Source organism: Mchenga conophoros, linkage group LG4 (assembly GCF_057382185.1).
Source record: "Mchenga conophoros isolate Kocher_MC1m ecotype Shallow Benthic linkage group LG4, M_conophoros_male_GT1.1, whole genome shotgun sequence".
NCBI lineage: Eukaryota > Metazoa > Chordata > Actinopteri > Cichliformes > Cichlidae > Mchenga > Mchenga conophoros.
The window spans coordinates 13,654,223-13,667,143 of record NC_140529.1 but is presented as its reverse complement, the minus strand read 5'-3'; the positions used below and the strand labels follow the sequence as shown (position 1 = coordinate 13,667,143).

The 12,921-nt window shown below is 41.5% G+C and overlaps 3 protein-coding genes across 4 annotated transcripts in view; 1 reads left to right on the top strand and 2 right to left on the bottom strand.

Annotated features, from left to right (window-relative positions):
* Positions 1-740: 740 nt before the first annotated feature.
* LOC146575668 (heme-binding protein 1-like) lies at positions 741-8,211 on the bottom strand. The gene is made up of 4 exons (XM_085270471.1): positions 7,747-8,211; positions 4,800-4,938; positions 2,930-3,110; positions 741-2,836 (listed from the first exon to the last, which is right to left on the bottom strand). The coding sequence occupies exons 1-4, from the start codon at positions 7,822-7,824 to the stop codon at positions 2,662-2,664; spliced, it is 573 nt and encodes a 190-aa protein (XP_085126597.1). The 5' UTR covers positions 7,825-8,211; the 3' UTR covers positions 741-2,661.
* Positions 8,212-9,274: 1,063 nt separating this feature from the next.
* fmc1 (formation of mitochondrial complex V assembly factor 1) lies at positions 9,275-11,701 on the bottom strand. The gene is made up of 2 exons (XM_085270470.1): positions 11,531-11,701; positions 9,275-10,554 (listed from the first exon to the last, which is right to left on the bottom strand). The coding sequence occupies exons 1-2, from the start codon at positions 11,699-11,701 to the stop codon at positions 10,351-10,353; spliced, it is 375 nt and encodes a 124-aa protein (XP_085126596.1). The 3' UTR covers positions 9,275-10,350.
* A 1-nt stretch (position 11,702) lies between these two features.
* Positions 11,703-12,921, top strand: part of grin2ba (glutamate receptor, ionotropic, N-methyl D-aspartate 2B, genome duplicate a) — a 141,668-nt gene continuing 140,449 nt past the window's right edge. Inside the window, exons 1-2 of one of the 2 annotated variants that reach the window (XM_085270467.1) lie at positions 11,703-11,837; positions 12,205-12,339. The gene's annotated coding sequence lies outside the window, so the exon portion shown is untranslated. Of the gene's footprint in view, positions 11,838-12,204; positions 12,340-12,871; positions 12,920-12,921 lie in introns of those variants that run through there. The other variant, XM_085270468.1, reaches the window with a different exon arrangement.

Below are 12,921 nucleotides of genomic sequence, written 5' to 3'. Positions count from 1 at the left end.
AGCAAAAACACTTCATACCAACCGTCAAACGTGGTGGTGGAGGTGCCATGGTTTGGGCTTGTTTTACGGCCACCGACCTGGGCACCTTACAGTCACTGAGTCGACCACCAACTCTAGTCTAAGGAGCTTGGAAAGCAAAGCGTGTGGACTTCTTTGAGTTGCTTGAAGACGTTTCACCTCTCATCCGAGAAGCTTCTTCAGGTCCTTTGTCCCTCTTTGGGGGGGAAACTCCCACTGGGTTTAAATCTGGGACTCTCCACCATTGACCCTTAGAACTGAAGAAGCTTCTCGGATGAGAGGTGAAACTTCTTCAAGCAACTCAAAGAAGTCCACATGCTTTGCTTTCCAAGCTCCTTAGACTACGATGACCTGGATGACTGAGAACCTTCACAGACACACCAACTCTGTAAAGTATCCTAAAGTCAATTGTGACTCCGTCTGTCCGACAGCTAAAGCTTGGCCCAAACCAGGTCATTCAACAGAGTGATGATCCCAAGCACATCAGCAAATCTACAACAGAAAGGCTGAAAAAGAAAAGCAGTGGCCAAGTCAAGGCGAGCCTTTATTTATTGAAAAGCTGTGTTGGGACCTCAGTTGTGCATAAAGAAATGCCCACCAAGCAACATAGTGATGTGAGACTGATGAAGTCACACAGCGTTGCTGGTCTTCTTAGGAAGTTGTTCACATACCCTTTGACTCTTACAAATGATGGAATGATGGACAATAAGAATAATCCACACTCTAATTAAATAATATATTTATTAGATTATTAAACACTGTCAAATCTGAACAATATGGTCAGTTTTATCACAGAATCACACTGTACACATAACACAGTTTAAATATCTTAATAAGTAATGATTGCATTATCATGCACTGCAATAAAACAACATATTTACTACACACAAATGCTTTCAGGACCAATGCATAATCACAGAGTTTAGATCGACACCAGTGGCTATGTATCTAGGTTTCACTCACAGAGACTGAACATTAATTCTACTTTATGGCTCAACTCCTGTTTTTTCCAGTTCCTTACTCAGGAAAAGGATGTGTGGTTTTTACTACCATGTACGTTAAATAATGCTATACATTTCTTTGTAGTCATCGCTAAGTTGTAAACTAGCATGAACGTGTGGAGCATGTGTACTCATGGAGACGGGAGCGCTACTGAGACTTTATATACCTTCAAGGACAAACACAGAAATCCAAAAGGAAACGACGAGACTGATTTGTTTGGATTTAGATTTGATCATCCAGTCTTATGCCTATAAAAAAAAAATCCCAGTAACTTTCCAATTTATTTAACAGTAATTTCTTTTAGATCTACACTCACTGCTACGCCCGACTACCAGCTTAGATTTCCTTTTGCACTCAATTGATTAAACGAGGCGCTGGAAACGTTCCTCTGAGATTTTGGTCCATAATGACACGACAGCATCACACAGCTGCTGCAGATTTGCTGGCCTGACATCCATGATGTGAATCTTTTGTTCTACCTCATCCCAAAGACTGTTGGATTGACATCTGATGATGGTGGAGGCCAATGGGGATGCACAATTCTACTAAGGTTGCTCCCATGTGATTGGCTGATTAGATATTTGCACCAGCAATCTGTTGAACAGATCTGATAAAGTGGACAGTGAGTGTACCCTCCCCATCTTGGAGAAAATGTTTGGTGATCATTAGGAAATTTTTGTAAAGAAAAACACTTCGGTTTTATGTTTTCTGTCTATTTTCAATGTGCTTAATGATTTTTAATGCAATATCTGTGTAGAGACACAGAGGCCCATTTTCAGCAGCCATCATCATCATCAGAACTCCTCTTTGATTAGAGAATCGATGAAGATCAATAAAGTTGTTTTGGATTCATCTGTTTAAAAAAAAAAAAAAAAAAAAATCACTTAATGAAACTGTCCAGCTGAGGACTTTGGAGGCATCTGTTTGTCAGACTGCAGGCACCGCGGGCCTCTTTCTCAGCTGTTTACCAGAGCCTTCCACTTCTCTTACTGCTCCAGTTAAAACCACATTGCTCTGTTCTGTTAAGGAAGTAGCACACACCTTTTTATGCAATCTTTGGTTTTGTTGGTTTCCTGCTTGAAGAACCTTTTTTTTTTAAAAGAAACGAGCACTCAAATGCTGTTGATTCTTGAATCAGCACTTGCAATTGAACTGTGAAACAAAACGAGTTTTTCCTGATTATCACTTAAAGAACAAAATGTGCTAATGGATGGTTGCAGAACACTGACCACCATAGGTCTAGATAGATGTTCCACTGAAAGTCATAAATAATGCACGATTTCATTAATCATTAATTGTCATATAGGACATTTTTGTTTGCTTGCATGGCGCCTTAGATGAATCCAAATCAACCCCAAACATCTGAGCAGCAGTGTGGATGCTGTTTGAACTCATGGAATTTATTTTATATTAAATTGCTGAACATACTTTGCAGAACTCCAAATAGTTGTTCTGAAGCGTTCGGTCACTTTAGGCCAGTTTCATGACTTTAAATTAGAGAAAATGTCATGAAATGAGAAAAAATTACTACTCCACTGAATCCCAAGTTGTCCCTTTTTGTAAACACCCAAACTCAGTTTTAGGGTTACATGACTGTAAGTGAGGAAAATGAATAAAGAATTTAGCACGAGATCTGACCGTCTATGGCTCCTCCTGTAGGAACCAAACCTCATTTCTGCGTCCGTAAGGCCTGAGCGGGTCATAGCTACAGCAGAAGTACTGCTTGCGCTGAAAGGGGGCCGTCTCGCCCAGGGTACGTGTCAAACGCAGGGCCTCTGCTCTGTACTCGCTCTCCCCTGCGAAGCCTCCAAACTGCCTGCAAATTGAAAAAGATTTCAAAGCACTTGCTGTATACACATCAAATAGTAATAGTAATAATAGTAATAGAACCACTTTAAATGACACATACAGAGCGTAGACGGTCATGCCGGGCCTCTCTTCAATCCTGATGGCACTGTCGGTGGGAGTCGGGGGTTCTTGCTGGTAGCTGGTGGGAATGCGGATGGCCACCACCAAGCGGCGAGAGAAAACCCCATCGTTTCGCGGGTACACTGTCATTATGATGGGAGCTGCTGTACCCATGGCCTCACCTTATGATTTAAAGTGTGAGACGGAAAGGGAATTTCAAAAATAGGAGGAACATGGAAGAGACAGCAGAGAAACTCTCTCCCTGCAGCGGCATTACCCGAATCTAAAGGGCAGGAACTGTGCACTTTTTTTGTGGACTATGTAACAAAATTATGCAAATGCAACACTGATAGCAATAACAGAGACGCTGCAAAGCAGCACATGTAAATCATACCTCCAACAGTGAAATAAATGCCTATTTCACACTGCACTTCTATTTACCTTAACTACAGCAGGGAACCAGAGAACATCTGTATCTGTGAGTCACCTAAAGTCAACCCAGTTAAATTCTATGTAAAAATATTCTGTTTATTTAAGATAAGTTTGGCCCTGAAGTTTGAGCCATGTGTTGATTCCATTATGCTCATTTGTATTGCTTTAGGGTGCTTCAAAGTGCCAACTTTCTTTTGCTGGATGCATCCAAAGAATCCCGAATTGAAATCAACTGCAGAATTTAACAACAGCAATGAAAACAAACATATTTTGAGGCAAAGCTGGCACACTTTTTAGATTTTACTTGTAATTCTATTCATGGATTTTTCTTTAAATATCTCAGCGATCATTAAAATTAAAGTTACTGTTGATAATGTTTGAAAGTAACTGCCAAAACAACTGCCTTTTTGATAAAGGTTATAGTTGGAGGTGGATCGGGTGGTCCTGAACCATGAGTTATTCTACTATAGGCTAAGGCTGCTGGAGAACTTCCCATGATGCACTGAGATCTTCTTTTCACTTCTAATGCTTTTACCACCACTACTGCATGTCATTAACTTCTTGTCTCTTCAAGCCCTCCTTTGATCTCTGCTCTTTCCTCTCACCCCCAGCTGCTTCCCTTCCCTCACTCTGGTTCTGTTGGTGTTCTCTTCCTGTTAAATCAGGGTTTTTCCTTCCCACTGTTGCCAAATGCTTGTGTCTGATTTCTGTTGTTTTCTCAACTCTTTTTCAACTCTTTCATGGCATGCATTTTTAATTTCTCTTTGCTATTTGGGCTGATTGGGACCTAATCAATGTAAAAACAAAGAATTACCTGATTTATTTTTTACTTGATTTTTGTTTCTGAGAAAAATGAGATCCACATATGAGGACGTCCGTAATATGATGCCCTCGTAAGTGGATATCAGGCTCTCGTAGAGCAAAATTTAGTATTTTGGTCTAGACAACCCAAAAAGTGATGTCCACATATGTGGACGCCAGGTCCTAGGAGGTTAACATTGTAAGGGTTTTGCCTTGCAATGTTAGGCCCATTGAGGGGAGCTGAATTATACTATATAAATAAAATTTAGTTGGCTCAAACTTGCTTCTGGAGATCTTAAAACAGAAAAAAGTATGATTAATCATATTTTTAGACAACTGAAAAAAAAAAGCAGCTTTTTAAAATATTTTTATTCTTTCATAAATTCCAGGATTGACCACCAACTCAACAAAAAATCATCATGGTCTGTCGCTTATGAAAACTACAACTTGGCAGCAGTGATTAGTCCAGTGAATTTGTGCTTCATGGCTGTTATTTATTGGCACTAAATATGTTTTGGAAGGTGACAGCAAAGCTGAAAGAAAGTATCTGAAGGTCTTCTTGGCTCAAACTTAATTTGGTATTCTCAGCGAACGTGGCACATGATCCACTTGAAGGATTTATTCTCCACTTGGTTTACCTTGTTCATTGCTTCCGCCAATATACATGAGCAGCTTCCTCATTAGCTCTCCTGTTACTTGGTCGAAGGTTCGCCCCTCAGAGGAAACAGCAGCAAACTTAGCAGCATCATACCGTCGCACCTCAAAGCTGACTCCATCCTAGGGAAGAAAAAGGAAATTGGAGGACGTCTTAAGGCATCGGCAGGCCAGTCACTGCTGCACGAATGCAGACCTCCTGTTCTGTACACACACACGCAAACACCACTGTTCTCATCCTGGGGATGGGAGCAGCAGAGGTCAAGCCCAGATATGATTCACCTCTGACACACTGATGCTGACAATCTGCTTCTAAGGACAGAAGCCCTGAACTAGCGAGATTTACACACAGAGAGTTCAGTGTCTGTGTGTGTGAGACCAAAGTGGGCACATACAGATGAAACATATTTATACTGATTTGATTTAATTTCTTCTTCTGCTCTGCAGGGCTCCGTCGGCTTACATAGAATAATGGGGAAGAGACACACAGTCTTACATAACAGAGCACATGCAAAAAGAAAACACACACACACTGCGCGCTCTCTTTCACAGCGTTAATATGATGCAACAGTTTTACATTAAATATGATTAAGTGGGGTTAACGTGGAGCACGGTCACTCAGCCATGCTGCGGAGCAGGAATTTGGATGGGTTTTGATGGAGTGATGCAGGTTTCAAAAGCAGCTTTTCACTCACTGACACGGTCACACTGTGCACATGCTTCTGCGTTTGTAAGATTAGGTTCGTGCACTGAAATTTAACTGCATTATATCGTTGTCATCCACTTCTTTTGAATAATATGCAGTGACTTCAACCTGCTGGCCTCTGTGAAATATGTCGTTTATTTTGCAGATAAGGTGTTTATCTCAACGTGATAACAGCGACAAAGAAAAGCAACAATGGAAACAGGCTCGGGGCACAGTTTCCACTGCACAGTCTCAGTCCTATGTGGGCTTCTTGAGCATGTTTTCACTACCCTGGAGGGACATTCAAATCTAAAAATATCATGCAAATATCTTCATCTTTCAAATTGAATTAGTGATTCTTTGTCTACTATCAAATCCCCAGATGCTAAAAAACATTTCCTTTTGCTTTACCTTTGTAACCAACACCTTTTCATCCTCATAATCTTATTTAAAACCCACAGAGGACCTGAAATCCTCTGGAGTGGCCTTATGAGGACCCTATAGCCATATTTATTCCTCTACACATGCAAGATAACGCTGAGTTACTGTGAAACTTTAACTTGTGACGAGTACCCGGGCTCCTGCATAGTAATTACAGGGTTTTTGCCCTGTATAGCTTGTCAGTGGGACCGCCATTAATGTTGCATATGGGTGACACACAAAGAAAGCAGAGCCTGACTTCAGTTAAGTAGTGCAATTAATTTGTCTGTCATGCATCTCTTTTTGTGTGCATGTGTGTGTTTACCGGCTGTCTGATGCCAGCTTATACAGTGATAATTATTCAGCGCCTGAACCGAGCACACTGAAGTTATTATCAGCACTGACTGCTAAAGTGCCCGTCAGTTCATCTTATTTTGAAACAATACTCTATGTTCTGCTGTGTGTGTGTGTGCGCTTGTCTGTATTCTGTGTCAGAATTAATTAAGCGTGTTGAGTGTCAGAGTCACACAGGTGCTCCACAGATCATGTGACAAGCTCTGATTTCAGCACCTGCTTTTTAAACATCAATCAAGTACAGAGATTTAATGAGCCTCCAGATTGTTTTCTAAGTGTAGTGATACACTGAACATTGGACAGTTAATACAAATGATCACTCACTAGCAAGAATCCTGTATTTCTGACAGGTCTCCATTAAAATAAGGTTGTAATTCAAGATTAAATGTTAGTGGAAGTGCTTCCAATCTAAAAAAAACAAACTGTTATGTGTGCACATACTGCTGGCTTCAACTGTCTGTTTTTGAGTTTCTGATTCTGACAACAGATGTAAAGTATGCTGTCAGAACAGATCTGACTCTGCTTGTGTCCGTTTGGGTCATTTAATTCCCTGCCTGTCTGGTCAGTTGGGCTGGAAATCCTGTTTGTCCGCCTGCCTTTGTCTTTCTCCCAAAAGTTAGCTGCTATTTAGGAGATGAACACACAAAGATACTTTTAAAACATGCGCGTCAAGACCAATAGTAGATGACTGCATGCACATTTATAGCGGTGGGCACACAGAGCCTGAGAGAATAACCTTGAAACAGCCGCGAGGCCTTAGTTATTAACACATCAGTGAGTTTGCGGTTATTTTTCCACGGTGTGGTTACAGTAAACATAAAAACAAACACATTATGCATGGTGGAGCTGAGTCTTTGTTACTCTCCTCAGCAGGGATGGCTGGTGTATCAGAGAACCTACAATCCGTATCAGAGTTCATACAGGTCTGATCAGCATCCTCTTCCACCCCAGCGACAGTTACTGTGTCTTTACACACACACACACACACACACACACAGTGCCATATTGGAAAGAAACAGTGAGCCACACCGAACATGAACCCTCAGTCTTTCCGATTTTAGTCCCCTGTGAATGTTCTTGTTTTAAGATTATGCGTCACCATCTTCAATTATTTCTGCCTTGTTGGTTGGAGGAGAACCTGGGGCTGGTTTACACTTTACCCCCCACGCTGTGGATCAGCATGCATCCTCATAGGTCACTGTCAGGCTGTTTGGCCTGCAGCAGCAGGCTAATCACCGTGTTAATTTTAAACGAAAGTCTAATAACACGACCTGCACAGAATTAAGTAAAAGGTGAAATATTCATGGAACCAGAGGAGGGAAACTCGCACATTTATAATCTGACAGAATCGCTGTGCGTAATCGTAACTGTACACGCGCGTAAAGCCAAGGATAAAGACTCAGAAGAAGGAAATCGCAGGAGCAAAGCATGTGAGAACGAGAAAGCTTTGTCTGAGCACACACGCTGCTTACCTTCGTCTCGCTGCTGAGCAGCTTATATTCCGTCTCCTCGGTGTTTCCGAAGAGTGAATTCTTAAACATGCCAAACATGTCGCTTCGGCCAAGTCACCTCTCCTCTCTCCGCTCCTTTAGTTCTGTTTCTCCTCCCTCTCGCCTTTCTGTTTGTTGCAAACAGCTTGCTCTCTAGTATGGCAGTTTTTTTTTAAATGTCGTCCCCCAACTCCTGGAAAAATCTTGAACTGCAAGAGGTAACTCACAGCAATATCCAGATGCTCCTCTCCTCCAGCGAAGAGCGCGCACTACGCTCCAGCGAGCACAGACTCACAAATGACTCTTTCTTTCTTTCTTTTTTCGGAGGCAGAAGTTGGAGATGCTTCCTCCTTTTCTAAACCAAGGAATGATTAAAAAAAAAAAAAAAATCATCCTCCGCTCTGAGTAGTTGACTGTCCCCGCCCTCTTCTCTCTCTCTCTCACAGGTTTTCCTCGTACAAGCTTGACGCTCACTTGTATCACCGCCAGTTTTCATTTACCATCGTTAACTTCATTTAATTGGAGAATCAATTTATCAACATGTCACCAATTTTCTACCACTTATTACTCCACGAACTACCAGGTTGCCCCCGCATACATACAATTATGCATTTAATTGCATAACCGTGAGATGCTGCATTATTATTAACGCCATCTCCTCAAACTCTCACCACGGAAAAGCAGAATGACCTGCAGTGCCAGGGTCTCCCTCATTCTGTCTGTTCCAGGAAGCCTGAAACTGTGGGGGCTTTCTGTGCAGTATAATTTTTTGACACAAGCCTTTGGTTTGTCAGTACGCATTGGACCTTGATTGCTGGGCTGTGCGCGTGGGTTAGTTCGGGGCAGCACACGAGTGCACGTCTTACTCCGTGTGTCAACTGTGAGTTTGAGCTTTGCTTTAGGGTTTGTCTATTTAAATTCAGACTGAAGGCAATGTTAGTCACGACTGCAGAGTAAGGGAAACAGGAAGGATAGGATTTATGAAAAAGTGGAATGGATAAAACTAGCCAGAAAAACGATGTACTGTATGAGGGAACTGTTGACAGAGGGGCAAAGATCCGATGTCGCCCGGTTTGTGGACCTAAATTAATGGGAGAGTCCATGGGATGTCTTGTGTAGGCCTATTTAACTCATTATTCTCTTGCTGACAGTTTCAAAGAGCTCCTAATTTAACTTGAAGGTCAACCTGCTTATTTTCAGCTCCACGTTTTTATTCTGGGACTCCAAACAGTAGCTTAGTATGATGCACAGTTCATATCATTATCTTATACTAGGCCTCGGTCAATGCCCTCAGTAAAAAACATTTGGCTCATAGATATTACTGACTTTAATATTTGAACATCGAGTACCTTGCAGGGCCAAATTTCAGTTTAGTTTTTGCGTAATTTGGCAAAAGTCAGCTTTGTCATTCAGTAAGCCTGGAGAACTATTTCTGAGAACTACTTAAAAAATGACAAGAAAACTGCAAGAGTGTTCATGCTGTCTTGAAGAATAAAGGTCATACAAGATATTTCTGTTGTATATACTGTATTTCTATGTGTTTGCACTTGCTTCAATAAATTACTACTCCCATTTCCCTAGAAAAATAAAGGGTGACTAAAGACTTTTGCACTGTTGCATGCACTCCCACCACCTTTTATTGAAATGAGGGCTCAGCCATCTTCACCATGCCTACATGCACTGATATGCTGCCATGTGACAGCCTGATTAGATATTTGCATTAACATCCAGTTCAACAAGTGTACCTAATGAAGTGTCCATTAGTGCCCATATGAGAAAAAATAAGGAAAAGTGTTATAGGGGCACTTTCATTGGCTATAAGGCAGTGATTAGGAGTTTTGAGTCTCTTAAAGATTTTTTTTTAAATCTGCAACATTCAGGATTCACTGCATACCTCGAAACCACATAAGGCTGAGCCATTGTTTCAAAAAGAGGGGGGAGGTTAGTTACTGGTTTAAAAAAAAAAGTACACAATATGCACTCAGATTAAAACTAAAAAAACTACACATTTATGTTACTTGTAAAATAACACACAGTGAGTAAAATAAGTCTTAGCAAAGTCTGTCCACTGTAAGCTTCATCAGCGTGCCATATTTTACATTGTGTGCTAAATATCCTAGCTGATCAGCTTCTGATGAAGTGTATTTACCGGCTCCTTAAGTACATGAAATCAAAATAAAGGACTTATTTAATTAACAGTTTAAATAACACGTGTTTGATGATGTATTTATATTGTATAAACATCCTTCCAGAAAAAGTGTCAAAATGATTCCTGTTTTAATAGAAATAACTCAAAAATAAAAATGTACTTACATTTATTTTTAATCATTGCATTTAAACACACACAGAGCTGTGGATTAGTAGTGGGGGCGATATATTAAATCAGATTTTAACCGCAGCTTACATTTTCACAGTACACTGATTTTTTCTACCTTTTGAACACAGGTAAAATAATCTCTCAGAAAGCTCACATAACATAACATAACTCCCAACCTGTCAAAGAGTTTGATTTACATGAGCTCGACTGTCCAGATGAGTCAAACACACACGACTCTTAAGATTTTAAAGACTGTTTGTCCAGTGTCCTCACTTCTCCCAGCCTTTGCCTCCTGGCTGGGTGGGCAACCTGAGCCCCACGAGACCAGCCACCTCTTCTGGGCTGCGCTCTCCCTTGCCATGGTAAAGATTGTGCAGGACCAGGTGGTTTCTAGTGGAAGCTAGTAAACACAGGTATGTGTGTGAGGCATGGTGCGCTTCCTGCTTGGCACGGCAGTACCTTTCTCCAGTCACCTGTGAAAGGTTGAATATAAAAGAAACAAATGGATGATAAACAATAACATAATAAGAGAAACTGTTCGTCTAGTGTTGTTTACAAAAAAAAAGTTACCATAAAGAAAATACAGATGAATAAAGTAGAAGGTACCCTGGAATCAGCATAGAAAATTGCCGCTTTATGATAAACAGGTATGCTTTCATCAGTCTGTGTGTGTGTCCCACCCCCTTTCAGGATTTCTAACAGCTGCATGGACAATATGCGTTTAGTTTAGTCCCCACAGACCAGCAGCTATACATTATAAAGCCTTGGGATGCCTTTAAAGGACGATAAATGCGAAACGACATACAAGCGTTCCTCCCAGCTGTTTTGCTTCAGTGACTGCAGATTCAAGCCCCATGTTAAGCCACACTCTCCCAACCATTAATAATACACAGTGTATGTCTGTACGGCTAAATATAGATAGAGAATCGCTTAGATGGAGATAACGTCGTCTGGACTGACTGCTTTAATGAAGCGAGTAGTTTCAGCAGCTTTGGTTCCAATTAACTTAAATGCAAAAGTATATGAATATCAGTAGATATACATTTGGTTTAAAAAATCCCCACAAATATATTTAACTTGGAGTTTTCCATGGAGTGAAAAACACTAACAATTTGAATCAACGACGATTTTGATGATTTTAAACGCGACACCTTAGGCTAATTAGCTGCTAGCTAACGTTTGCGTGCCCTTCTGCTTTAGTCACCTTGCTTACAGCTTTTAAGCACGTGTCAAGTAGACAACAACCACTTTTCAGCATCATGTTAGGCAACAGGTCTGTTGGCACTGCTGTAAACTGCTTAAATATGTCCTCTTAACGCCAATAAAACGAAACGGAACGTTTTCATTCAATAGTTATCAGGCTAGCCAACGACTGCCATGCGAGCCCAGTGCAGCAGTAGTTAGCAACTGAGCTAACATCAGGCTTTGCGCATTTACTGGTATGCTTACCTTATTCTTGCGAAACTGGTCCATAACATAGTTGTAAGCTAGTGATTTTTTGTAACTCGGTCCCTGAATTGCACGCAATTCTTTCAGGATTCCACGACACACTCGCAGGGGCGATGACAGCGCTGCCATCTTTGACCTGTGTTGTGATTGTAGCGGAGTGGAGCCAGGCATGCTAAATCACACACCGCACAGTCGATCTGTTACATATCGACCACAAGGCGGCGATATAGTTACACCTAAGTCCTCCTAAGTTGACTGCGTGGTCGTTTCCTCCTTGCCACTGGTTGTTACCCTGCAACAGCTTAAGGTAACTTGGACTGAATTTAAAACACGCACGTTGGTAATGTCGCCTTGCTATGAGAAAATGCATATGTAGGTATGGAGAGACGAGCTTATGTCCGGCACTGCTCGGTGTTTTCTTTATGAACCTTGGAGGATAAACACAACTTTAGCTCTTTATTGTCACACTGTGTACAATAGTATAACGAAATTGTCCCACATCGGTGCTTAAAGAAAAAGCAAGCATTAATCATAATAAATAACAGAAATGAGATATACAGCATATGCACAGATAAAAAAAGAGACCAGGTCAGGTATCTGCATTGGTTAGGGCTATTGCTCTGTTGTATATAGTGAAAACATAGAGTTCACTGTGTTTTATTGTATTTCCACAGATACCTGAAACTCTGTAAATGGTCATCACAGATCTGATCTTGACATGTCCATCTAAGTCTGGCCTATTGACAGAAAAACCTCTGCCACATTTTGAACCTGTTTCACATGCATTCCACCTCCAGCTTCATTGCAAGGTAATTATTCACCTATAATTTGGTAATATGGACCAGAAGGCTTTTGCTGTTTTTGTCCACCATCGGTCTATAACGGTGCTTCATCACGCAGGAATCCTTTCAGAGAAAAGCAAATTTGATCTGTAAGACTGAGCACTGAACTGTTCTGTAAGTGGATTACAGTAATGCCGTGCCGTTGGGAGGCACGCTGCAAAACTGAGGCAGAGAACGTGTCCTCACAGGTTCTGACATCAAAGGTTTGGATGACCTGAAGTCAGGTCACGGGTGCTGCACGTTCCCATGGCGCTCCCAGTGCTTCCAGTTTACTTGCTCGTGTATTGATGATTGACTCTAGGGGGAGCCAGTCTCTTATCAGTTTCACACACCGGTTTGGTTCCTCGACATTTGTTGGAAGGCACCCCCTCTCCTCCTCCTCCACCTCCTCATGTCTCTCTCCCCCCTCTCTCTCTCTCACTCTCACACTCTTTCAATGAATACTAATGCAGTGAGTGGGCCCACCTCCCATCCTCCCATCTTTTTCGCAGGAATGGGCGGGAGAGGGGAGACAGAGCAATTCCAGCTCAGTATTCTTCCTCATGAGGT

Excerpts from the sequence above, each read along its gene's own strand:
- LOC146575668 (XM_085270471.1), bottom strand. The coding sequence starts at position 7,824 with ATGTTTGGCATGTTTAAGAATTCACTCTTCGGAAACACCGAGGAGACG. Across the intron at positions 4,939-7,746 it reads TGCTCAGCAGCGAGACGAAG|GATGGAGTCAGCTTTGAGGT; the intron begins GTAAGCAGCGTG and ends TTTCTTCCCTAG. Across the intron at positions 2,837-2,929 it reads GGCATGACCGTCTACGCTCT|GCAGTTTGGAGGCTTCGCAG; the intron begins GTATGTGTCATT and ends TTCAATTTGCAG.
- fmc1 (XM_085270470.1), bottom strand. The coding sequence starts at position 11,701 with ATGCCTGGCTCCACTCCGCTACAATCACAACACAGGTCAAAGATGGCA. Across the intron at positions 10,555-11,530 it reads ACCAGTTTCGCAAGAATAAG|GTGACTGGAGAAAGGTACTG; the intron begins GTAAGCATACCA and ends AACCTTTCACAG.